The 24,413-nt window shown below is 57.2% G+C and overlaps 1 protein-coding gene across 3 annotated transcripts in view; it reads right to left on the bottom strand.

Moving 5' to 3' along the window:
* The window catches only part of LOC119709201 (collagen alpha-1(I) chain-like), an 87,069-nt gene that overhangs the window by 4,127 nt on the left and 58,529 nt on the right, over positions 1 to 24,413 (bottom strand). For 2 of the 3 annotated variants that reach the window (XM_038156640.1, XM_038156642.1), the window contains 47 exons: positions 22,928 to 22,966; positions 22,755 to 22,808; positions 22,025 to 22,078; positions 20,964 to 21,071; positions 19,777 to 19,830; positions 19,082 to 19,135; positions 18,909 to 18,953; positions 18,635 to 18,688; positions 18,058 to 18,102; positions 17,745 to 17,798; positions 17,569 to 17,613; positions 17,189 to 17,242; positions 16,866 to 16,910; positions 16,310 to 16,363; positions 15,201 to 15,245; positions 14,614 to 14,667; positions 13,935 to 14,042; positions 12,817 to 12,870; positions 12,555 to 12,608; positions 12,311 to 12,355; positions 11,715 to 11,768; positions 11,344 to 11,388; positions 10,714 to 10,767; positions 9,839 to 9,892; positions 9,588 to 9,641; positions 9,351 to 9,404; positions 9,005 to 9,058; positions 8,448 to 8,492; positions 7,698 to 7,742; positions 6,727 to 6,834; positions 6,403 to 6,456; positions 6,148 to 6,201; positions 5,922 to 5,975; positions 5,556 to 5,663; positions 5,137 to 5,190; positions 4,781 to 4,888; positions 4,428 to 4,481; positions 4,178 to 4,231; positions 3,904 to 3,957; positions 3,449 to 3,502; positions 2,357 to 2,464; positions 2,171 to 2,224; positions 1,981 to 2,034; positions 1,638 to 1,691; positions 1,198 to 1,251; positions 962 to 1,015; positions 680 to 733 (listed from right to left, as the gene is read on the bottom strand). In XM_038156640.1, the coding sequence (XP_038012568.1) occupies positions 680 to 733; positions 962 to 1,015; positions 1,198 to 1,251; positions 1,638 to 1,691; positions 1,981 to 2,034; positions 2,171 to 2,224; positions 2,357 to 2,464; positions 3,449 to 3,502; positions 3,904 to 3,957; positions 4,178 to 4,231; positions 4,428 to 4,481; positions 4,781 to 4,888; positions 5,137 to 5,190; positions 5,556 to 5,663; positions 5,922 to 5,975; positions 6,148 to 6,201; positions 6,403 to 6,456; positions 6,727 to 6,834; positions 7,698 to 7,742; positions 8,448 to 8,492; positions 9,005 to 9,058; positions 9,351 to 9,404; positions 9,588 to 9,641; positions 9,839 to 9,892; positions 10,714 to 10,767; positions 11,344 to 11,388; positions 11,715 to 11,768; positions 12,311 to 12,355; positions 12,555 to 12,608; positions 12,817 to 12,870; positions 13,935 to 14,042; positions 14,614 to 14,667; positions 15,201 to 15,245; positions 16,310 to 16,363; positions 16,866 to 16,910; positions 17,189 to 17,242; positions 17,569 to 17,613; positions 17,745 to 17,798; positions 18,058 to 18,102; positions 18,635 to 18,688; positions 18,909 to 18,953; positions 19,082 to 19,135; positions 19,777 to 19,830; positions 20,964 to 21,071; positions 22,025 to 22,078; positions 22,755 to 22,808; positions 22,928 to 22,966 (2,766 nt within the window). The remainder of the gene's footprint in view (positions 1 to 679; positions 734 to 961; positions 1,016 to 1,197; positions 1,252 to 1,637; positions 1,692 to 1,980; positions 2,035 to 2,170; positions 2,225 to 2,356; positions 2,465 to 3,448; positions 3,503 to 3,903; positions 3,958 to 4,177; positions 4,232 to 4,427; positions 4,482 to 4,780; positions 4,889 to 5,136; positions 5,191 to 5,555; positions 5,664 to 5,921; positions 5,976 to 6,147; positions 6,202 to 6,402; positions 6,457 to 6,726; positions 6,835 to 7,697; positions 7,743 to 8,447; positions 8,493 to 9,004; positions 9,059 to 9,350; positions 9,405 to 9,587; positions 9,642 to 9,838; positions 9,893 to 10,713; positions 10,768 to 11,343; positions 11,389 to 11,714; positions 11,769 to 12,310; positions 12,356 to 12,554; positions 12,609 to 12,816; positions 12,871 to 13,934; positions 14,043 to 14,613; positions 14,668 to 15,200; positions 15,246 to 16,309; positions 16,364 to 16,865; positions 16,911 to 17,188; positions 17,243 to 17,568; positions 17,614 to 17,744; positions 17,799 to 18,057; positions 18,103 to 18,634; positions 18,689 to 18,908; positions 18,954 to 19,081; positions 19,136 to 19,776; positions 19,831 to 20,963; positions 21,072 to 22,024; positions 22,079 to 22,754; positions 22,809 to 22,927; positions 22,967 to 24,413) is intronic. The other variant, XM_038156641.1, reaches the window with a different exon arrangement.

Below are 24,413 nucleotides of genomic sequence, written 5' to 3'. Positions count from 1 at the left end.
CCTGTCAGCCCTTGGCAAGGAGGACCCTCCCCACACCTGAGGATCCTGAGGATTTCAGGAAGTTTCAGAAACTTTGAGCTTTCTTTGATTTTTGCTTTCAGGAGGATTCCTCAGCAAAGTGCATTAAAAATGCACTGGAGGTGCCTTGGCTGAGAATATCCAGCTTTTTTTGTTTTTGTGGTTTTTTTGGGGTTTTTTTTGTTGTTTGTTTGGGTTTTTTTGTTTGTTTGTTTTTTGTTTTTTTGGGGTTTTTTTTGTTTTTTGTTTGAAGGTGCCAAAGTTGGGCTTTTTTTTATTTTAAGCAGAGAGAAAGCAATTTCTCATAATTAAAATGAGTATGTGGGTCCTTTTTGCTGGCTGCAGTTTGTCCCTCCATGACAGCTCTCTGGGAAGGTGGGCACAGTCCCCCCAGTGCTCAGCACTGCCTGGCATCAGACACATACCTAAAAGGATTTAGCCTCCAGAACCACATTTTGGGAATGATGTGATTTGTCTGACTGCACACACCCTCCTGGGATGTTCATTTGGGAGGAGAAGACAGGAGGAGATGGATGAACCATTTAAAAATTTCATCATCTCATTTGAAACAGGTCCCTGCTCCGGGGCCCTGCGGAGCTGGGACACACAGTGGGGTCAAACAGGGAGCAGCCAGCACCCAAACCCCTACACTGATACTCACATAGGGTCCCTGGGGGCCCTGGGGTCCTGGAAGTCCTTTGTCACCTGGGTAGCCCTGAAATGCAAAGAGAGAAGCCCTGGCTGTGCCCAGGGTGATGCTCCAGGGCAGGGAGAGCAGCCCACGGGGGCTGTGGGTGTGAGAGGTGCCCCTTTTGGGCTGGGAGGCTCTGGGGGGACAGAGCCCTCAGTTATCCTGGTTTATTCTTTTCTAACCCGGGGCTCAGGCAGGTGGGAGCACCCCCAAACTGCCAGGGGGGAAAGGCAGCCTGACAAAGCCACCTACCTTGTGTCCCCTGGGACCCCGTGGGGGCTGCTGGCCCATCTTGCCTCGCTTGCCCTGGGGACCACAGGTGAAAGACTCACAGGTAGTTCCAAACTGATCCAGACACCCCTCGTCCCTCCAGGATCCCCTCTCCAGGGATTCTGAGCCCCCTGAAAACTGGGACCACCCCGCAGAGCCCGCACAGGCTCCAAGGAGCAGCTCCCTGCCACCCTCGTGGGGACAGCAGTGCCATTTACCCGTCTGCCAGCTTCTCCTGGGAGCCCTTTGTCCCCTTCCTGCCCCACGTCGCCCTGGGGGAAGAGGAGAGGGGGGGCGTGGGTCTCCAACAGCTCAGCCACATCCCAGCACTGGGGAGGAGGAGATGGGGACAGAGCCCAGCAGGCACTGGGGGATTCTGGAGATGGGCACCAAGAGCTGGAGAGGACCCTGTGCCCCCCAGGGCCACCTGAGCCAGGCCAGAGGCAGGATCTGCCAGCCCCTCACCCAGAAACCAGCCCAAGGCAGCCCAAGAGCATCCTGGGTTTGCCAGGTGGGGAAAAACAATTGTCCTCCCGGGCAATTCCCACTGTTTGCTCTCCATGGCTCCCGATGGGACTGGCCAGCTCAGGCTTGCCCACCCCATGCCCACGGGGCAGACCCCCCAGGTGCCATCCCCAGGGGAGCACTTTGGGGGTACCTTATCTCCTTTGCGGCCTTTCCGTCCTTTAGGACCAGCTTGTCCAGGAGACCCCTAAAATCCCAAAGGAGAAGGAAACCCTGCTGTGAGGACACTGCGCCAGGGATGCCCCTCCTGGCTTCCCTCCCTGCCTTGCCCCAGCGTGCACAGGAGGATGCTCTAAGCTGGGGTGTTCCCTTTGGGATTCTCCCTCTCTCTGGAGCAGGCTGGGCAGAAGGGGGCTGTGGGAGGGTTCAGCAGGAGCAGGAGATGGTGCCTGCATTGGACTTCTACACCTCCAGAGACACCAGCATCCTCCAGCCTCTTTCAGGAAGAACCACCACGGCTCCATCCCACTCCTCACCATTGGTCCTGGTTTTCCCGGCTCGCCTGGCTCCCCTTTTGCACCCACCAGGCCCTGAGAAGGAAAACAGAATTCAAGGCAGATCCAAAACTTTGGGTTATTCAGATATTTGGGTTATTCTGTGAGGGACACAGGTCTGGGAGGCTGGAAAAGCTGGGGCAGGGAGTGGGGCAGAGAGGAGCCTGCTCACCTCCGTGCCACTCAGCCCGGTTGCTCCAGCTTCACCCGGTGGCCCAAGAGTCCCCTGAGTTCATTTGGGGACAAAACATGAGGCTGGCACCGGGGAAAGGCAGGAGGACACAGCTGGGGCTGTCGTCCCCATGGAGAACTGTGCCAGGGATGTCCCCTGCCCATCCCCACGGAGCAGAGGTGTTACCTGCCGGCCTGGCTGTCCCTTGGTGCCCACCACTCCTCTGGCTCCCTCATGGCCGGGGTAGCCCCGGAGCCCAGGGGCACCTGCCAGTCCCCGAGCCCCCTGCGAGCCCTGCAGGGCACAGAGATGGGGACACTGCTCACCCCCGTCCTCAGCGGGGCCTGAGCAGCTGCCCCTCGAGGGACTTCACCTGCACTGGGCTTTGCAAATCGACCTCGAATTTATTCCACAGCAAATCCCCCTGGAATTTATTCCACAGCAAATCTGCACAGAGTTTATTCCACAGCAAATCTCCCTGGAGTTTATTCCACAGCAAATCCCCCTGGGATTTATTCCACAGCAAATCTGCACAGAGTTTATTCCACAGCAAATCGCCCTGGAGTTTATTCCACAGCAAAGCCCCCTGGAGTTTATTCCACAGCAGATCCACACAGAGTTTATTCCAGAGCCTGACCTCTCCCAACAAATCACCCAAGCCAAAGGCTTGGAGCAGCCTGGTCTATAGAAGGTGTCCCTGCCCATGGCAGGGGATGGAATCTAATGAGCTTCGAGGTCCCATCCCATCCAATTCTGGGATTCTGGGATTCCATAAGGGCACATCTTGCCTGGGCAGAGTGGCACTGCAACGTAGGAAAACTGGGATGCAGGGGGGATTTATCCTGCAGCTGAGCTCAGGGCATCCATAACACATCTGGGGCTCTCTGCCATGCCCCAGATGTGTTATGGATGCCCTGGGGCACCTCACCATGCCCATCCTGGGGCACCTCACTGGGCAGCTCCCGGAGCCACAGGGACACCCGTGCATCTGCTCCAAGGAGAGGGAAATCCTGGAGCTGCCTCAGGCGGATTGCAGCAGCCCAGTGTTACCTGTGCAACAGCCCTGGCACTTTGGCATGGCTTTTAACAGCTCTAAAAATTCCTTTTGGAAGCTTTTGCTGTGGGAAATCCAAGGAAGCAGTGACTCAGTCCCAGAGCCGGGAACCACGGCCAGGCTGGCAGAGCTCACTTTGCAGCCACCCCCAGGGTGAGACACATCCCAAAATGCCACCAAACCTCTTTCCCAGGGGAATTTTTGGGGGCAGAGCTGGTACTCACCACCGGGCCAGGCTTGCCACCATCTCCCTTCGCTCCATCATCTCCAGCCTGTCCCTGTGGGGACATGGGGGTTCAGAAAAAGCCCCTCACCACCGTGTCCTTCACCTCTGAGGGGACTTGGAGCATCCTGTCCCACATCCCACGCTCAGCTGGCCAAGATTGCACTGGGAACCACGTGGGAGTGAAGAGGATTCAGCAGCAGGAGCGGGTTTCCCATGAGGCACCACTGGGTGCTGGAAAGGGTCTGATTTTGGGGGTTTAGGTACTGGAGTTGAGGGTTTTAGGGTTTTGGGAGTCAGTGCTGAGGTATGAGTGTCAAACTCCCTCCTCATTTCTGAGCCCCCCGAACCTGGCCAGTGAAGGGACAACAAATGCTTTGGGTTGTACTGGAAATAGGGAAGAGCTGGGGAAGCTTTTGGCAATTCCCAGCTGTGCAACATTCCAGACATCAGTACCTCGACTCCTGCAGCCCCAGCAGGTCCATCCACGCCCCGTGGCCCTGGATCTCCCTGGGGAAGGAGGGGAAACAGCTCTGTCCATGGAAAACCCTGCCCTGCCTGGCTGCCTCTGGATCTCAGGGGTGTCCCATGGCAGGTCCCCCTGCCACCAGCCTGCCCAGGACACCCATGCAGCCAGTGCCAGCACATTCCCACTGGGAAGGCTTGGGAAGAGGCCAGAAAAGGGAGTTTCACCCGGAGATGAAGGGTTGGAGCCATCATCCCTCCATACCTTCTGTCCCTCAGGACCGTCGAGCCCAGGAGGACCTCGGAGTCCTGTCCCCCCCTGTTCAGGGCACAAGCAGAGGAGCCCGGGTCACTCAGCCCTGCCAGTGCTCCCAGTCACACAAATGTCCCCTCACCAGGTCTGGGACAGAGGCAGGGCCCTGCCCAGTGCTCCCAGTCACGCAAATGTCCCCTGCCATGTCAGTGACAGAGATGGGCCCTCCCAGTGAGGGGAGAGGGGACACGATCTGACTTACAAACCATCCTCTGGCTCCAGCAGGTCCTGCAGCTCCGGTGACACCGCCCTGGCCCTGGCACACAGAGGGAGACGTGTTCCCAGCCTGGCAGGGCTGGAATTTGCCTGGAGGCAGCATTGCCCCAAAGTGCCCCACAACCCCAAACCATCCTTTTGTGCCAGCAGCACCCAGTTTTGGTATCAGGCCTGTGAGACATGAGACTCCCTAATTATGGAGATTTGACAGTTCCTAGTGTTTTCTGCAGCTCCCAGAGCCCAAGGTTTCCCACCAGGGGTGAGTGCCTTCCTTGGCAGCCATCAGCCAACCTGTGGGGACGTTGGAGGGTGAGGTAGCCCAGCCCCAGCTGTACTTGCCAGCAAACCTTCTCGGCCCTTCTCTCCCTTCTGGCCTTTGCCTCCAATTCCACCTGTGGCAGCTCCTGGACCTGGAATTCCAGGAAGGCCCCTGGGGCCAGCATTGCCCTGCTCAGGGATGGAGACAAGTGTCACCACAAAGAGGGAAAAAGGAACAGCATTCAATGGGATTCTGCATGGAGATGAGCTGTGTGACCCTCTGGCCAGGTGCCACAGAGTCACCTTGAGCTGCTCCTCAGCCATGGGGACAACACCCCTGTCCTGCTCTGTTCCCACTATGGAGCAGCAGAGGTTGAGCAGGCCAGGGGTGTTCCTGGGATGCTGGAAAGAGGGACAGGGCTAGAGACACCCCTCACCTTCCGTCCCCGCAGTCCTGGCTCGCCCGGGTCCCCAGTGTCACCAGTGTCACCCTGCCCGGGGGGAAACACCCACATCAGACACAGCAGCTGCTCCCCACCCCCATCCTGGGGCAAGTTAAAAGCTGGGCTTCGATTTCCATGGGCTTTTCCACCCTCCCCTGGCGAGGACTTTGATGCTGGGTAAGGCACAGCCTCAGCTCCTGTGCTGGGAGATCACCCCAGCTGTGACCCCGCTACCCCAAAAGTGAGAGGGGACAAAATGCTGAGCACAACTTGCTCAGCACGGGGACCCCAGAGCATCAACCCCCAGTGCCACGGGAACATCCCATGGCATGGGCAGGGTCCAGAGGCAGCACCTTTCCCATTCCCATTCCCATTCCCATTCCCATTCCCTGTGGGGACAATCCCACACATACCTCCTTGCCTTGCTTCCCAGGCCGTCCTGGTGGCCCCTCTGTCCCCTCGTCCCCTGGCTCCCCAGGGCTCCCTCTGATGCCCGGAGCTCCACGGGTTCCTGGCTCTCCCTGGACAGGATGAAGATGACCAGGATGATGCCTGGCTGCCATTTCCAGCTGAGCCTGGCTCTGCCCACCATCATTTCCAATACTGGGAAAAACCCAGTTTCCTTATGGGACCCCCCTGCCATGCCCAGCAATGTCAATCCCCAGGCACGAGGATGCTGGGAGGGGTTCCAAACACCTGCCATGGATTCAGGTGCCTGTGTGACCCTGCAGGAGTGGGGTGAGCCCAGCACCACCCCCAACATTACCCCCAGCACCCACCTGCTCACCCTTGGGCCCCGGCTGGCCCTCTGCTCCCAGCAGTCCTGGTGGTCCCTGTGGAGGAAAGAAAAGCCCAGCCCTAGCACAGCTCACAGCTTTAACCTTCTGGCTTTACTGAGGATCAGCAGCCTCCTCCCCTCCTTTCCCACCCTTGGAGCAGGGAACTGGGGAGGGGGAGGCTGGAGCAGCCCCACTGGGGTGGGGACACAGGTCCCAGCTGTTGTACCTGCTCCCCATCCAGCCCGCGGACTCCGGCTGCCCCGGGATCTCCCACCTCACCCTGCAGAGGACACAAAGGCAGGACAAGCAGCCGTGGTGGTTCTCTGTCTCTGCAGCTCCCTGAGATGTAAATCCCCATTCCACAGCAATGGGGCCAAACTGGGAGCAGTTCTGGCCCCCCCCAGCCCTGGGGAGGTCAGTGGGGCGAGCCCGAGGCTCTGGGCAGCTCCCAGGGAAACCAAATCCTCTCCTTTGTCCTCACCTTCTCTCCTCTCATCCCTGCAGGTCCTTCACGTCCATTTGGACCTTCCTGGCCCTGAGAACAAACACCCCAGATCAGCAGAGGGGCTTGCCCGAGCTCAGGAGCCTTTGCAGCTCCCAAGGGGGGTCTGGGATGTCCTGACACACCACACATGGCCACGGGAAGGGAATCCATGCTCCAGCTCCTCAAGCCCCCTGCAACAGCTTCCCTTTTCCTGCCTTTCCTGCAGGTGCTTCTGGGACCTCCCCAAAGGTGCAGCTGCAGGAAAACCCCTAATCCCTGTCCTCCTGGGAGGATCAGTGGAGGGCTCCCAGCAGCACTCACCGGGTAGCCAGGCGGGCCAGCAGCCCCAGCTGCTCCAGGGGCGCCTCTTTCTCCAGCTGAACCAGGCTTCCCGGGCACGCCATCCAGCCCTCTTGTGCCAGGAACACCCTGCAAGGCCAGAAAGCCCCTTAGGCCCCCCAGAACAGCTCTGGGAGGGCTAAGCCAGGGAAAGCCCCGTGGCTGATGCAGTTGGGTCACCTCGAGGTCCAAAGGTGCCACCTGCTCCAGGTGTAGGACATGGCTGTCCCCACACCCCACCTGTCACCACCCACACACACAGGGTTTGGGGTGTTCCCTGCCCCACAGCCACCCCAGGGGTGAGAATGCCCTGGAGTGGGCACCGATGTCTGCTGAGGGTTTTTGTATTTTTTTCTCTAGGGTCAGGATTAAATGTGTGAGACAGTATTTCTTGTTTGCACTCAGATGTTTATTAGTTCTTATCTATATTATAGTCCCACAAACTGTAACTTCTGTAGTACTTCACTCTAACAAATTAAAAATAGAACTTTATTTCTCTTTCTACAAGGTTTTTTAAGGATAAACTGTCTAATTAGGAAATTACCCTTAAATTATTTTTACTTTTAACCCAATAACCACCTGTGGCCTGCAATGCAGACTTTATCTAATTACACAATACTACTTAAACCTATGAAGAAGAAGGTGAAGAAGAAGGCCCAGCCTCTGCCCTAAAACCACCATCTTGCTATATATATTACTATATCCTAAAACTTTAATATAAAGTTTTTCACCCTGTGATATTACACACTTCTGTTCAAACTCCACACCCACAATCCCAGTTCCATCATTCCATTTTGGAGGCCTTCCCCACAGCCTCAGGTCACTGCAGTGTTCTCTTGCGGGTCAGTGCCTGTCAGCACAGAAAGTCTGAAATTCTCAGCAATCAGGGTTCCAACAGATGCCCCCCCTGTGGGGCATCCCCCCAACGCAGCGAGGTGCAGCTCTGCACTTACAGGCAGCCCTGGGAGCCCTCGAGGACCTGGGTCACCTGTTCTGCCCTGGGAAAAGAAGGATGTTCAGCAGTGTGTCCGTGGAACGGGGATCAGGGGGAGGCTTTGCTCAGAGAAATCTCCTTGTCTTGGGACTGTGGCATTCACATGCTCTGAAAAAATCCCTTCACCCAGGGTTTTTCTCCTGGGAAGCTGAGCAGCCTCAGAGAAAAGGAAAACAATTCTTATCTCATTTGCTTCTCCTGTGCTGTGCTCGTGTGGAATGTGTTTGGGGATTGTTCACCCACAGGTGATTGTTCCATTGCATTCTGCTGGGAGTTGTTTTCACTCTTGGGCCAGTCAGGGCCAAGCTGTGTCAGACTCTGGAGAGAGTCACAAGTTTCCATTATTAGCTTTTAGCATTCTGTAAGTATCCTTTCTGTATTCTTTAGTATAGTTTAGTGTAGTATTCTTTAATATAATATAGTATCATAAAGTAATAAATTGGCCTTGTGAGAACATGGAGTCAGACTCATCACTGCCTCCCTGCCACGGGGGTTCCTGCAAATTCAATACGGGACCATCTCAGTGGTGTCTGTGCTGCATCAGGACAGAGCCCAGCCAGCAGGGAGCGGGACCAGGGCCCTGCCTGCTCCCAGCAAAGGCTTTGGGATGGATCCGTGCTGCAGGCAGCACAGGGGATGTACTGCAGGTCACACAGCCGTGCAGAGGGATCAGAGCAGCCAGGAATGCAAGGAGCAAGGAGAGCCCTACCTGGGAGCCTGGAGCACCACGAGGACCAGGGGGACCTGGCAGAGCCTGGGGGACAAGAGCACCATGGGTGACACAGCCCTGGCTGAGCCCCCTGCCAATTTACTGCAAGACTGGCAAAAGCTCCCTCTTGTAGTAGCTGCTAATAAAGCCCAGGGTAAGGAAGCAAAAAGGGCCTTTGCATAACATCCACAGATGTTTAATTCAGCTGCACAGTGAGATGTTCAGGGTCCAAAGGCAGGAGGCAGGGGGGAGCCCAGGGTTCAGTGTACCCAGAGTTGGGGCTGAACAGAGGCAGGGGGGCAGTGCAAAGGTGAGGCCAGTGGGGGAACAGGGAGTGAGTGGCTCAGGGACAGAGGAACAAGGGGAAGGAGCCAATGGGGTCGAGCAGCTTTTGAGGGAAGCTTCTTGTGTCTCCCTAACCCAGGGAATGCCTCTCAGGGTCTCCACGCCCTATGGCAAAGCTTTCCCATTTTCCCCATCCCTAGCCCAGCACAGAGAGCTTGCCTGGGGCTTTCCAGGGGCTGGAGCTGCCCAGAACAGCAGCAAACAGTGCTTACCTTTGGACCAGCTTTTCCTGGAAATCCTGGTGGACCTTGAGCTCCCCTTTCTCCCTGTTAGGAGGCAAGAAAGATTTCCTTTCTTCTGAATGTTTTAATGTAAAAATTCTTTAAAATCACAACAAAACAAACAAAAACCAGCTCTTAGAACAATCCAAAGGTGTTTGGGCAGAGGAGGTGCTGGAGTGCCAATGGATCACCTGCTGTGGGAGGCAGATCCAGCTGTTCTCCTCCCACCATGGCTGGTGGAGACTGTGGACACCTCCAAACCCATCCACTGGCTTCGAAACTCATCCCAAAAATGCTTCCAGTGCTCCCAGTGCTGGAGGGTGTGTCCCATCCCTACCTTGTCTCCCCTGCGTCCCAACCTCCCGCGGTCTCCAGCAGGTCCTGGATAGCCCTGGGAACAGCTTGGGGTTAGGAGGCAGCTGCAGCTGCCTGGCGTCGCTATATTTTTGGGAGAAGGTGGCTGAGGGAAAGGCAGGAGCCCTGGGAGGGTGGTGAGTGCCCAGCTGGAGGCTGCTGCAGCCTCCTCCCAGTCTGGTCACTGCCGTGTCCCCTCCGTGGCAGCTCCACCACTTACATAGGTGCCCACGGGTCCTTGGGGCCCCTCCAAGCCGGGCTTCCCAGGCAGCCCCTGGTAGGCAAAACAGGAGAATTAGCAAACCCCCACTCCTGGGATGCAGTCAGGCCCCCTCCCTTCCTCAGTGATCCCACAGGATCTGAGGAGCCCCTGGGCTGAGTCCATGGATCCCCCCCAGAGCAGCTCAGAGCCTCTGGGGGCAGTTCACCACCATCACTCCCCCAGCCAGCCCCCCAAAGCCCAGGTCTCACCTTTGGGCCCAAGCAACCCGGGTCTCCATCAGGTCCAGGCTTTCCTGGAGAGCCCTTTGGGATTATTTGGGGAGGAGGTGTCAGTCAAAGGCTGGGAGGAGATGAGCCCTGCTGAGCCCCCACTGCTGCCCCTGAGCTCATGGCCAGGGATCACCTGGGCCAACACGGTCACAGGGGGCAAACTCGGCCATTGTGGCTGGTCCTGGTGGCTCCTGCACACTGGTCCCCATGGCTGGCAGGGCTGTCACCAGGGCAGGTGACAATCCTTGCTCTCAATGTCACCACCAAGCCCAGCTGAGTGCTCTCAGGGAGGAGCTGTTCCAGGTCTCCATCCCAGGTCACTGAATTGGGAGGGACCCCCCAGGATCACCCAGCCCAGCCCCTGCCCTGCCCAGACCCCCCAGCAACCCCACCCTGGGCATCCCTGGCAGCGCTGGCCAAAGGCTCCTGGAGCTCTGGCAGCCTCGGGGCCGTGCCCATTCCCTGGGGAGCCTGGGCAGTGCCAGCACCCTCCCCTGAACCTGTGCCACCCTCTGCCACTGGGATCTCCTCCCTGCACCCAGAGCTAGCTCCTGCTCAGCCATGGAGGATTTCCATGAGCTGCCATTCCCCATGGACACCCTGCCAGGCTCAGGGAGGCTGCACAGTTCCTGGAGCAGGCTGATTCCCTGGGGGAATGATGCTGCTCTTCCCTAGCCCCAGTTATTTCCACCACTGAGGCTTTTTAATGTCTTTTATCAAGCAGCTAAGACCAGGTCCTACAGATGCCTTGATTCCCAAGGAAAGTCCCACATTCCCCACCAGCAGCACCAGCGCCGCTGACATCCCACCTAGAAAATCACACAGTTCATGCAGAACATTTTTTTTTTCCTTACTGTTGATCCAGGAGTTCCAGCGTGCCCACGGCCCCCCGGCAAACCAGCAAATCCCTGGAGGGAAGGGCAGCAGAGGAGCCATGGAGGGAGGGCAGGAGAGGAGGATGGGGAGACTCAGCCCCAGGTTTGAGCCCCACCCAAAGCACAGGTGAAGGGCCTAGCCTGGTCAAGGCAGCACTGGGGATTTTCCTTAAAATCCAGCTCCTGGGTTCCTCATGGAATCACCACAGGTGTGTGTGGACAGACACAGCACCCACTCGTGCCCCCAGACACTCTGTGTGGTGCTGGCAGCACTCAGGTGTGTCTCTGACCCAGTTTTCATCCACTCTTTTGAGAGACACACCAGATTTTTTATTTTTTAATGATTTTTTTAAATTTCAGAGTGAAGATCAATATATGATATCCTGCAGAGGGGAAAACCTGCTGCCAGCCCCAGTCTTGCTGCTGGATCTGTTCAGGCTAGCAATGCCAGGGGTGGGAAATCCCACTGCCCTCTTCCCAATCCTTCCCCCCTCAGCAGGATTCCCAGAGGAGCACCCTCCAGCTGCCCATGGACATGCTTTGGAGGCACATTCCCAAAGGGATAAAGCTGAGCAGCGGGATGGAAAGCCAGAAATCAGCTCTACTCACCAGTGGTCCCCTCCTGCCTGGGCTGCCCACGATCCCTGGGTGGCCCTGCAGGAGAAGGATGAGGATGAGGAAGCAGAACAGCATCTCCCAGTCCCCATCATGGCAAAGTCCATGGTATCAAGGTCTTGTCCCATATCCCACACAGCCACATGGGGATGGGAGGTTGGGAAGTGTCCCCTCTGATGGTATCAAGGTCTTGTCCCACACAGCCACAGGATGGGAGACAGGAAGGGACCCCACTGATGGTATCAAGGTCTTGTCCCACACAGCCACGGGATGGGAGGTTGTGGGGTGTCCCCATGGGCTCAGCTGCCCCTGTCCACACGTGCCAGCCCCCCGTCCCCAGGCAAGTACAGATGTAGGATGGGAACCTGTGTACCAGGCTTTCCTTCTGCGCCCTCCGCTCCCGGCACACCCCGCGAGCCCTGCAAGGAGAGTTTTGGCTCAGGGTGGCCCCACAAGGGCTCCTCCTGCTCCAGAGCCACCCCTCAGGGTGACAGTGGGGGACATCAGCAGTGGCACTGCCTGTGGAGCTGTGGATTCCTCAGTGCACAGCTCATCCCACGCAGCTCCGGCAGCTCCTCCCTGCTCCATCCCACCTTGGGATGGGAAATAACATCCACGTGGGAGGGAAGCTGTTCCACCAGGAACACCTCAGCTGGGTTTTCCCTCCTCCTGCCCCAGCTATTTATTCCTGGCTCCTTCACCAGCCTCAGCTCTGAATAACAGAGCTTCCTTATAAAGTTCTTTCCTGGAAATTTCTGTGCTCAGCGTTCTGGAGAAGTCGTGGCGTTGGGCAGGTGGTTTGTCAAAATGCAACATGCCACAGCCTGAGCTGCTCATCCCCAGCTTTTCCTGCTCAAATTCCTGACCCTCTGGTCTGGCCACATGCCAGGATGCTGCTCCCATGTTCCAGAGCCAAGAGCTCCCCATGGCAGCACAGGGACATGGGATATCCTCTACTTACAGGCAGTCCAGGCACTCCAACCAGCCCACGCTGCCCCACACGGCCCTGCAAAACACCAGGAGTTACAAAACCATCCCTCTGCCAGCAGCAAAGCTGCAGATTTGGAGGAAAATCTTGTGCCTGAAGGATGTGCTCTGCCCCAGCACATCCCAAGCCAAGGGAGGGATGTTTCAGTCCAGGCTTGTTTCAATCCCCCACAGGCAAAGATGCTCCAAGATCCAAATTCCAGCACCCCATTAGTTACCCGGGCTCCCCGTGGTCCTGGGGTTCCCTTGGGGCCATCAGGTCCTTGGCATCCCTAAAATCCACACAAAGGAAAACACAGACATTGCACATCTACAGGGGCAGGTGACGGGGATGCCATGCACAGGGAGGGGCTGAGAGGCTGGAGACCCTCCCCAGGATGGTGCCCCTGGGTGCTGGGACCCTGGCACGGTGGGCACATCCCTGTTTGCCATGCAAGGCAGTGGGCAGCCCATGGGAAAGCAGCAAATTCCGGCGCTGACCTTGGGTCCCTCGCTGCTGTTTAGCCCTGCAGGGCCAATCTGACCTTCTTCCCCCTGCCAGGAGAGAGGGGAGGAATCATCCAGGGAAAACACAGCCTCAGATCCCGGGGGAGTCACCAGTCTGCTGCTGGTGTAGGGAAAAACACCATCAGTGTGACCAGAGGTGACATTAATAAATGGCACCAGCTGAGCTTTGGTGGGAATGGGGACTTCCCCGACCCCCCAGGGTTAAAAACCAGGCAGAAAGAAAAGTCTCGGCAGTTTGGTGTGGCCCAAAGCAACACATCTGGATATTTTTGTTTCCTGGTGGACAAATTAAAGGCAATTCCAAGGACTGCTGTGCCACGGCTGCTGCCTGCTCCAGCCCCGGTGCCAGCAGCGCTGCCCGGAGGGTGGACAAGGCAGGAGAGGATTCCTGCTGCATCCCCAGCTCCTGAGAGGTGGAGGAGCTGTTACTCATCCTGGAGAGCAGATCCAGGAAGGTATCCCAAAAGCCCTGGGAGTGGGAGGGCATCCCCTGCAGACTGCAAAGGTGGGTGGGAAAATAATCCTCCTTTTCCTGAGAAGCTGGGAATGACTAGGGATCAGCAGCCAGCCTCAAACACGGGTCTGGAGGTGGCTTCAGTCTCCCAGACAGCTCTCTCAGAGCACACACTGCAGGAAGAAGCATTCCCAAAGCCCTTCAGGCTGCCAGCACAGGTTCCAGGAGCCTGGCAGGAGTCAGAGAGGGGCACAAAATGAGCAATCCACGAACCCTCTGCTCCCAAAAGCTGCAAAGGAGCTGACCCAGAGTGGGGACTCAGCAGGATCCTGCAGAGCTGCTGGGCTGAGGCAGCTGGGGAGGGCTGGCAATCCTCTGCCTGAGCCTGCTTGGGCATCTCTGAACCCAGCAGTGAATTTTGGGGTGAAGAGGTGTGGAGCAGGCAGAGCACAGCTCGCTTTGGGTGCTGGGGGCGCCTGCAGCCCCAAGGCTGTGGCTCTGGACCAAGCTCCCCGATGCTGTTAAAGGGATCCATTAGGATCTGCTCTGCCTGCCCCCCTCAGGACTGTCCCCACGCTGTGACACAGGTCACACGTGTGCTCCCCCCATGACACTCCAGCCCAGCAGTGCCACTCACGTCAGGTCCCCGTGGCCCTGCAGCCCCTCGGGGGCCGGGGAAGCCCTGCAAGCCCCCCTGGCCCCGGGCTCCTGGAGGGCCTTTTGCTCCTTGTGCTCCTCGTGGGCCCTTGGAGGAACAAAACACAGAATGTCACAAAGCAGGGACAGCAATTCCCTGATCCACAGGCAGGAATTCCCATGGAGAACCCAACAGTGGCATGGGTGAGCTCCCCAAACCCTCCTCCCCCGGCGTCCCTGGGCCACCAGCAATGGGGAAATTCATTGTTTAAACAGCCAAAGCGAGATGGAGCAGTGACAGGTGGCTCAGGTGGTGGGATCAGCACAGAATGAGCTGCCTGGCTGTCACAGACTCCAAAACCCAGCAGGGCCCGGGGTCCTTGGGCAGCCTCAGCCACCCACAGCTGGGTAAAGCACATCTGAGCAACAGAGGGAGCAGCTCCATGAGCCCATTCCCTGGGGAGCCTGGGCAGTGCCAGCACCCTCTGAGGGGAAGAACCTTGCCCTGAGCTCCAGCCTGAGCTGCCCTGGCCCAGCCCCGGCCGTTCCCTGGCTCCTGTTCCTGTCCCAGAGTGCAGAGGGCTCTCATTCCAGCACCCAGCCCCTCCATGTCGCTTCTGCAGGGTGACCAGGGGCTTCCAGGTGGCATTTGGAGGCACCACAGGCTTGGGAATCAGTACCTTGCCTCCTTTGGCTCCCAAATCTCCCTTGGCTCCTCCCGGACCTCGGCAGCCCTGCAAGAGCAGCAGCAGTGGGGGTTACAGTGAGAAGCCCCTGGTGCAAGCTGTGTCTGATGCTGGCACCAAATAAAGGGAATTTTGCCCTGCTCCAGTCAGGGCTTTCGTCTGGATGGGCCCTTCGGAGCTGGGAGCAGGGACCTGCTGGATCTGGCTCCAGGGCTTTTGGGGTCAATCCCCACCAAACCAAGCCCAGCAGCCCATGCCAGTGCCAGCTCCCAGCTGGCATCTCTGGCACCACCAAAACAGTGCCAAGTGTCTCATCCTCACTGCTGTGTTCCATAACCCAGGCCAAAGCATTCCCACTTCCCTGAGCTCCCAAAGGCAGGTGACCCCTCAGGACACTCCCAGGCCTGAAAATTCCAGCAAAAGGAGCCCAAGCTCAGCTCTGCCTCCCCAGACAGCTCCAGCTGGCACCTTCTCAAACATCAAGTCCAGGCACACATAAAATACACAGAGCTGCAGGTTTGGGCTGCTCTGCCACAGCTCTCCTGCTTCCACAGCAGGATCCCATGGATGCCATCACTCACCTGCTCTCCTTGGGTGCCTTTTGCACCTGGCAGGCCAAGAAAACCCTTCAGAGAGACAGAGAATCCAAGTTAAAAAAGAAAAACACAAAGGGAAGTATTGCACGTGCTCCTGGAGGCGACCACCCACCCACAGCACAGGGATGGGATGGGATGGGAAATGGGGGGCACCCCTTTGGCTCTGCAGGGTTGATGCTGAGATGCTCCAGTGGGATTTGTTCCCCAAAAAGGGACCAGAAGAGTCACAAACCCTCCCAAGGCTGCCCCTAAGATGAGGGTGAGGTCCTTGTTCGACTCCGAAAGGCACCCCCACATCCCACCCCTCATCTCATTCTAGCCCCAGTTCTCAGCACTGTGGGTTGGGGTCCCAGGACACAGAAAGGGACACCTGGGCCAGGCAGGAGGAAGGTCAGGCTGTCCCAAGCCTCTGGAGCACCCAAACCACTTGGGAAAAGAGTGTCCCAGGGAAGGGATCAGCAGGGCTGGGCCATCTCTGCTGATAAATCCACAGGGAAAGAATAAAAATGGAGGTGCCTGAAAGCAGGAGGAGCAGAGGAGCTTTGGGGATGGGGACAGTGGCCACAGGGACGTGGCTGGCACCTCCAGCAGCCCTGTGGGAAGCTGGGGAAACAGGGCAGTCCCTGCAGGATTCTGTGGGGCTGTGAGGGGGAGGATGAGTGTGGCCACAGCTCTCTTCACAGAGAGCAGCAGGCACAACTCCCCAAGGATTTTTCCTGGGAAGGCAATGAGAAGTACAAAGAGAAGAAGAGAAAACAATTCTTATCTCTATTCACTGCTCCTGTTTTTGCACATGTGGAATGTGTTATGGAGATTGTTTACTGAAAGTGATTTGGTTAATTGGACACCGGTGAAAGTTGTTTTGAGTGATGAGCCAGTCACTCAAAGCTGTGTCCTCCTGGCTGCCTCAGACAGTCACGGGTCTTTCTGTAGTATAGTTTTAATATAGTGATCATGTAATAAAATATAGTTTAATAAAGCAATTGTTCAGTGCTCTGAATCATGCCCTCTGAATCAATCTGGCTGGGGGATTGCCTGTTTCTACTATAGATGAGAGCACCCCACATCCAGCCACCCCCTTCCCATGCACTCACCCCAGGGCCCTGCTGTCCCAGCTGTCCCCTCACCCCAGGGGCACCGGCTGTACCCTGCAAGAGGAATTCTGGAATCACAGAATGTCCTGAGCTGGAAGGGACCCACCAGGTTCACCCAGCCCCCCCTGCCCTGCCCAGACCCCCCAGCAACCCCACCCTGGGCATCCCTGGCAGCACTGGCCAAAGGCTCCTGGAGCTCTGGCAGCCTCGGGGCCGTGCCCATTCCCTGGGGAGCCTGGGCAGTGCCAGCACCCTCTGGGGGAAGAACCTTGCCCTGAGCTCAGCCTGAGCTGCCCTGGCCCAGCCCCAGCCGTTCCCAGGCTCCTGTGCCTGTCCCAGGGCAGAGTGAAGGGAGCTCTCATCAGAGCACCCAGCCCCTCCATGTCCCCATCCCAGGGTGACCCAGTGGCATTTGGGAGGTCAGCTGGAAGTGCTGCCCCCTCTCCCCTCCAAAATCAGGGACAGGGACCCCCTCAACCCCACATGTCAGGTCCTTCCAGGAAAATCTCTCCAGCCTGGGCTTTATCCCCAGCACAGTCCCAAAAAATGCTCTTACTGTGTCTCCTTTGGGACCAGAGGATCCCTCCAGCCCTGCTGGACCCTGGGAAAAGCAAAAGCAGAAGAGGGATGTTGTTCCTTGTCCTGCTCTGTGGATGAGACCCCAGCCCACAGGAACCTGCCCAGGAGCTGCCTCACGCCTCAGGGACAATGTCACACCCAGGGGACACAGCCCTTCCCACCCACCTGCTCCTGGGCAGCCACAAGGAGCCCCAAGGTCAAGGCTTTCCCATCCAGTTCTCAAATACATGGGGGACAAACCCCAGCAGCTCCTGGAAGAGAACTGGGGGGATGCACCCAGCCCAGGACAGCCCCACTCACCGGAGAGCCCCTGGGGCCAGGGGGACCACGCCTGCCCTGCAAGCCATGGGGTCCCTGCAGAGGGGGGACAGGGAGCTGCCATTAGGATCAAACCCTCTCCTGGGAACTCCCAGCTGCTGAGGAGCTCCAGAGTTCCCAGCTTATGGCACACGAAGGGCTACAGAAAGGATTCCCACCCCTCAGCCAGCCTCTGCAGCTTTTGGGATGGCTTGGGATCATATCCCAGCTGGAGGAGACCACTCCAGGCTGGATGAGCCTGGGACAGCCTCCCACCCTGGGACGCCCCATCCCAGGCAAGCCCCATCCCGGGGCACCCCACCCTGGGACACCCCCATCCAGGGACACCCACCCCGGGACACTCCATCCCGGGGATCACCTACCCTGGGGCCACGAGGCCCGGCCATCCCAGGAGGGCCCAATTCCCCCTGTGGAGAGAGCAGAGCAGGGCAGGGGTGGGGTGAGAGCAGGGACCCAAAGAACAAAGGATGAACAAAGAACAAAGGATGAAGAAGAATCAAAGAAGAAGAACAAAGGATGGGCACCGGGACACACCCACCTGAGAGCCATTGATGCCTCGGCACCCCACGGATCCTGGCTGGCCGGGCTCTCCCTGCAAGGCAAGGCCCTGCTCAGCCCCACAGAGGATGGGGGACAGGGACTCCTGAGCGTCCCGGGGATGCTGGGGGGCTTTACTGGTGAGCTTTAACACAGTGGGTTCTTTTGCAATCCTCCCCCCTCTAGCAGGGATGGTTTTAACCAAATGCAGCATTTTTAGGTGTAAATTAGAACAAGGGGGCAACAAGGTGCCACTCTGGGCAGCAGCAGCTCTGCTGCCTCAACATCCATCTGTATCAAACCCTGAGACTCACCATGGGACCAGCAGGGCCTGGGGCACCCACTGAGCCAGCTTCTCCCTGCAGCAGGAGAGAAAAAAATGCCACTTTTTGCTTTGATTCTCTCCTTCAGCCCAAATCCCCCTTTTTCTTCACATCATTTTCACATTTCTTGGCATCAGCTGCTGGATGCCCCCTCGGACATTTGCTGACCAACCCCAGCTCCCTTTCATGTTGCAGAATTCATCCATTCACCACCAAACCCCTTCAGTTTTCCTTTCAAATCCTTTTCCAGCCCTTTTCTGGACAGGATGTCCCCCATTTATGTGGGAGCACTGAGCTGTCCATCTGCTGAGAGCAGCCTGGAAAAACCAGGAGCTGCCAGCCTGGGATTCATCTCAGCCGGAGGTGGCCACCTAAAATAAATCCCAGTGCTCTGGAAAAGCTCATTTCTCTTCATTTCTCCTCGTTCCCAGCCAGAACAGGGATGGGAAATGCTGGAGGCAAGGCCCCAGCGTGCCTGGATGAAAAGCCCTGCTCAGACCCCTCTTCCCAGTGGGAACCCCCAGCTCCTGCACCCCGTTGGGTGGCACAGAAAGGGAAATGCACTCACCTCCGGCCCTGCAGGGCCCTGCAAGCCCATGGCACCCTTCAGCCCTGCCAACCCCTGGGAGAGAAGCCAGGAATGAGGTGTCAGCACCCTGAGGTGACAATGCCTTTGTCCCCCCCTCACAGGAGGGGCAGGGACACCACAGAGACCACCAGGGCTCTGCCAAAGGCAGGAGAGCGTGGGCTGGAGCTTGGGGACATCACAGAGAGGGACAGGGGTCAGTAAAAGGGGATGGAGGGAAGGGTGTGGGACACCTCCAGCTCCCCAGGTAACTCACCTGGAGCCCTGCAGGACCTGGCAGCCCATTCTCTCCCTTCACCCCCTGGAAAAGCCAAGAGCAGCCTGAGTGATGGAGGAGAGCAGGACCTGGGGCTGGGGGGCTGTGGCAGGGAAGGAGAGACCCCTGCCCACCCGGGCAGGGCTGTGAGGGGCAGGGACAGCCACCCTCACCTTCACTCCCTTCTCTCCTTTGTCCCCAGCTGGTCCAGGGTCTCCCAAGAAACCCTGAAATGGAACAGGGATGAAACGGGAACAAGGATGAGCCCCTGCTGGGCCACCAGGAGTTAAAACGTGGCTGCTGTGCCTCAAAGGACACAATCAGGGTGGGACAGGAGGATGGTTATGCTACACGGGGCAAAGCCTGGCTGCTGGTGCCCAGCATGATGTCACCTCCCTGCAGCTCCTGGTGTCACCCACAGCAGTGACACAGGGCTGGCACAGGGCTCTGCACAGACAGGAGGGCACAAAGTGTGGCCCAGGACAGGGGTCTGATAACCCACATGGGACTGTTACTGCAAAAAGAAGAAATTAGGTCTCAAACCCGCCAGGATGATCAAACCTTGGAGGAGCCCAGAAATCTCCTGGGCAGCTCTAAAAATGCTGGCCTGAAGAAGACTAAGTGATGGGAAAATTAAAAAATTAAAGGGTGACAAACCACCAGCATACACTGTTTTATGGGCATTTTCTATCCTGGCTGCCAAAGCCCTGGAGCCAGGGGAGGAGCTGCAGGAGCAGTGCTGGTCCCAGTGGAACCAGTATGAAAGGTGTTGGGTTTGGCACTGGGAGCAGGTGCTGGGGCTGGCACTGCTGGGACTGGGGCTGGCACCTCACTGTGCCCGTGGCTGTGCAAGCCAGAGCCAACTCACCTCTTCTCCCTTGTCCCCAGCCAGCCCTCGGTCACCCTGGAAGCCCTGGAGGCCCTGGGAAGAGGGAGGAAGGAGCAGGGTGGGCACTGAGGGGCTGCCACCCGTGCCCACCCTGCTCCCCAGCAGCTGCTGAGTGCGGCATTCACATTCTCTGAACAAATCCCTTCACCCAGGGTTTTTCTCCTGGGAAGCTGAGCAGCCTCAGAGAAAAGGAAAACAATTCTTATCTCATTTGCTTCTCCTGTGCTGTGCTCGTGTGCAATGTGTTTGGGGATTGTTACCCACAGGTGATTGTTTCATTGGATCTGCTGGGAGTTGTTTTCACTCTTGGGCCAATCAGGGCCAAGCTGTGTCGGGACTCTGGAGAGAGTCACGAGTTTTCATTATTAGCTTTTAGCATTCTGTAAGTATCTTTTCTGTATTCTTTAGTATACAGTATCCTTTAATATAATATAGTACCATAAAATGATAAATTAGCCTTGTGAGAACATGGAGTCAGATTCCTCATTCCTGTCTTTGTCAGGGCATTCCCCACAAATACAATAGCTGAGAGCCCCAAACTTTGCAGCACCCTCCAGTCCCTGGCCTCTAAACCCCCTGAGCAAGCTCCCCAGCCCAGGGGCATTGCCTGTGTTCCCCAAGGATTGCTGCCAGGGGTCTGGACAAGGGCAGGGACCAAGGAACCAGATTCCTGGAGTGGATACTATGCAGGCATTCTGGAATTACTCTTATTTCCTGGTCATCCTCCCAGTTTTGAGCCCTCTAGGGCTCAGAGCACCCTGGTTTAGTGGAAGGTGTCCCTGCCCACGGCACGGGGTGGAATCAGATGATTTTTAAGGTCCCTTCCCGCCCAAGCCATTCCAGGATTTGCAGTTATTTTCCACGAGGCACTCCAGGTGCAGCAGCCCAGCCCTGCTGCTCAGACCCACCACACCCAGGAGCTGCAGCTCTGGATAGCCCAGCCCTTAATGCCTGCATGGGATGCCCCACAACCCTTTTATTCCTGGCAAACCTAAACCTCGAGGCACTAATCCAGGCCTGCCTGGTTTGGGGGCTGAGGATAAATATTCTGAAGGAGGCAAGAGAAGGAAGAGCAGCTTTAGGAGCTCCTGTCTCCTGCCCGGGGTTTGGAGCTCCAGCTCCCCCTGATCCTGAGCCTTCCCTGGCCCTGCCTGCCCATGGCTCACCTGCTCCCCTGGCAGCCCCCAGGGCCCAGGTTTGCCATCCAAGCCAGGGAAACCATCAGAGCCGGGGTGTCCCACACGTCCTGGCAAGCCCTGGAGCCCGGGTTCCCCCTGGGGAGAAAAATCCAAGCACGGAAAATTAAAATATCCACATTATGAAAGCAGTAAAGGAAACTCTGAGCTCTGCCTGCCTCTGGCTCTGGAGCTGGGGCAAAGCTCTGTGCATCCAGGGGCACGTGGATCTTTCCAGGTTCTCCACCAAATCCCTGGGATAGTTGGAGCCAGGGATTGTACAGCAGGAAGCAACACAGAGGGCAGAGAAGAAGAAATGCAGTGAGAGAAGGTCGAGTGAAAGCTCCTGCATCAGCTCCTGCCTCCAAGCCATTCCTGATCCTGTCCCACGTGCAGGAGTCAGAGCAGACCCAGCCCAGGATCCATCACCAGCTGAAGCTTCACCTTCACCCCTGAGCTCAGTGCAGTCCTGAGTCCAGGCAGGCTGAAGGGCAGCGTGGAGCAAAGCTGCAGGGATGTGGGAGGGGGACATTGCTGTCCTCTCCTTGTACTCACAGGACACCTAAATCCCACAGGGAGCTGAGCTGGGCAAGCCCAGAGGAGATGGGATCCCATCAGGATCCCCACGGAGGGGCACAGACAGAGCTCACCCATCCCATGCAGAGCTGGGGGGGGTCTAGAGGGTGACAAAAGGACTTTGGGAGAGCTGATTTGGGACACCTGTCTGGGACGGCATCACCTGGAGGTGTGCAGCACCCAAAGGGGCTGTGCTGAGCTGTGACTGAGCTATCCCTGGGGCTGCAGCACAAGAGGAGCAGCAGGAGAATGACTTTGAGCAGAGCCACCCGTGCCTGGCACAGCAGGGAGGGGACCAGGGCATCGATCCCATCACTCCAGTCCAGGCGCACCACTCCCAAACTGTCCCCAAGCCCATCTCGACTCTCCCTCCCCCAGGCAGGGGCTGATCCAAGAGGGGCAGGGGTGCTGAGGGTCCCAGGGCAGCCCTGAGGGCACATTGGACCTGTCCCAGGTGTCCCTACAGCCTCACTCACCGTGTACCCCCGCTGGCCTTTCTCCCCCGGCTCTCCCGGTGCTCCGCAGGGTCCCTGTGCACAAACAGGGACTGAGTCCCCAGGGTGTCCCCCTAGCCTGCCCCGAGCCCTGTGGAGGCTGGCAGGACAAGCAGCAATGCCCAGAGGTGACCTTGGGAAGGGCAGAGTGGGAGAATTCACATCCCTGGCCCCCCCGCCCTGCCCACCATGCCCAGGGCAGGTTTGCAGTCAGCAGCAGATCCACTTTTCCACTGCTTTGGCTCCTGACGGATTTCAGGACAGGGAATTTTGCCTTTTCCTTTGCTTTATGGCCAGATGGGGGGGAAGCATCACCCAGCAATGCCAGGGCAGTGGGGATGGGGCTGAGACCCCCCACACAAATCCTGCCCCAGCCCTTCCCTGCCTTGTTTTTGTGCCTCTGGGAGGGATCCACGTGGTCCCTTCCCCAAAAACAAGGGCTGGAACGTGATGGCCCAGGAAAAGCAGCCAGCCCTGCTCAGCTGGCAGAGCTGAGGGGCTGCAGCTGCCAGGACAGCCCTGGGAGTTGGATATCAAGCATCCCAGGTTTCAGGGGGAAGCAGACAAGAAATCCATTAGGCTGCTTTGAAATCCAATCCCAGAGCTCCTAATTACAGCCTGGGTGCTTGGGGACATCCACCCTGAAAGTGTCCCCAGGGCAGCCAGGGTGGCAGCAAGGCCACCAAAGGGACAGCAGGGCTTTTGTACTTACAGGTGCTCCTGTTTTCCCAGGATGTCCTGGGGGTCCAGGAGCTCCAGGTTTTCTCTGGATTTAAAAAAATAAAACAACAGACATTGGTAAAACCCATCAAGTGCTTGGAGCAGGGAGAACACAGCTGCCAACAAGGAAAAATCCAAACTCGGAGTGAGCAAAGCAGCACTCACCGGCCAGCCCGCGTGCAGGAGTTGGTAAAATGATGATTGCTGGAAGAAAAATGAGGGGGGAAAAGCAAAATGTTAAAAAAAAAAATCCGAAATCCCTTTTTGCTGGCTTTAAGGACATTCTTCTTGTCTTGGGAAGATGCAGCAATGAACCACTTTTTAAATTCATTTATTTAATTCATTCTCTGTGCATGGGAGGAAGGACAAGCTGAGGATAACATGTAGGAAATAAGGAAGTACTTCAGTAGAAAGTTAGGCAGAGAGCCCACTTCTCCTGGGTTTGGTGAAATTCAGCTCCTCCATGGGTGCCCTGCAGCCCTGGGACACCAGAAATGTTTGGGATGTGGAAAGGTCAGAAACGTGGTGGTGGTGAGCACAGGGACTGCCAGGTTTTAAACTAAAATCAGCTGGTTTGACCCTGCAGGTTACTCCAGGTGGGGAATCTCCTCCAGCCTCTGGAAAACCCAGAGGAGCAGATGCCAAGAAGGTTTTCCTCCTGCTGCTCCCAGCAGCCATATCCTGGATGCACTTCCAATTTTTCCAAAGACCAGATGACCACAGAGATGGGAAAAGCCACCTGAAAGGCCCAGGGTGGATGAATCCCATCCCAACCAGGTAATCCCATCATATCTCCAAACCAGCAAAAAGGTCCTGAGACCACCTGGTGCAGCCTCCTCTCTGCACACTTCCAAGCCAGGTTTCCCAAATTTTGGGAGGGGTCCAGGAAGTGAAATGTCCATCTCCAGCTACCAGCAGCACAGAGAGGCAAAACCCATCTTTCCTCCTCCTCCTCCCCCACAGTGACCCCAGACCTGTGGTCCAGGCAGCTCCTCCAAATCCTGGCTCACATCAATGGCTAAGAAATCCCTTTCCTTATCCATCATCCCCATCCCAGGCAGCTGGAGGGGCAGCATTCCTCTGTTCTCCCCAGTTTCAACCTCGAGGGCACTGGGAAACCCCTCCTGTCCCCTGCCCCAAGGATCTGTCCCCCACTAGCAGTGGGGAGAGGGGAAAAGCCAAGGAACTCATGAAGGGAAATAAACACAGAGCTTTGAACAGCTGGAAATGTTCCTGGCAGCGGCCAGCACTCCGGGGGCAGTTGATGGGTGGCATCCCTGCCCTGTCAGGCTGATCCCAAACTGATTTCCCTGGGTGAAGGGGTGCAGCCCCTGGCAGGACCATGTTCCTCCTGTCCAGCCAGTTCTCATTTCCCTCAAATCCAATCCCAAACCTCTCTGGAGGAGGTTGGAGCACGGCCAACGCCTTTGCCTTGTCTCAGGAATCAGTGAACTCCGGTTCACTCAGGACAGGATATTATTTCATCCAACCTATTAAAGAGGGGAGACAAAATCCCACGTGAGACACAGACTCGGGTTTCGGAGCAGCAGATGCCAGGGAGGGGCAGAGCAGGTAATGGGCTCTGCAATTCCAGCAGGAAACACTCAGAGCTCTGCTGCTGCAGCTCGGAGAGCAGGGAGCAGCACAACGG

The sequence above is a fragment of the Motacilla alba genome, chromosome 17 (genome assembly GCF_015832195.1).
Source record: "Motacilla alba alba isolate MOTALB_02 chromosome 17, Motacilla_alba_V1.0_pri, whole genome shotgun sequence".
NCBI classification, from domain to species: Eukaryota; Metazoa; Chordata; class Aves; order Passeriformes; family Motacillidae; genus Motacilla; species Motacilla alba.
This window is presented reverse-complemented; position numbering and strand designations above follow the sequence as displayed.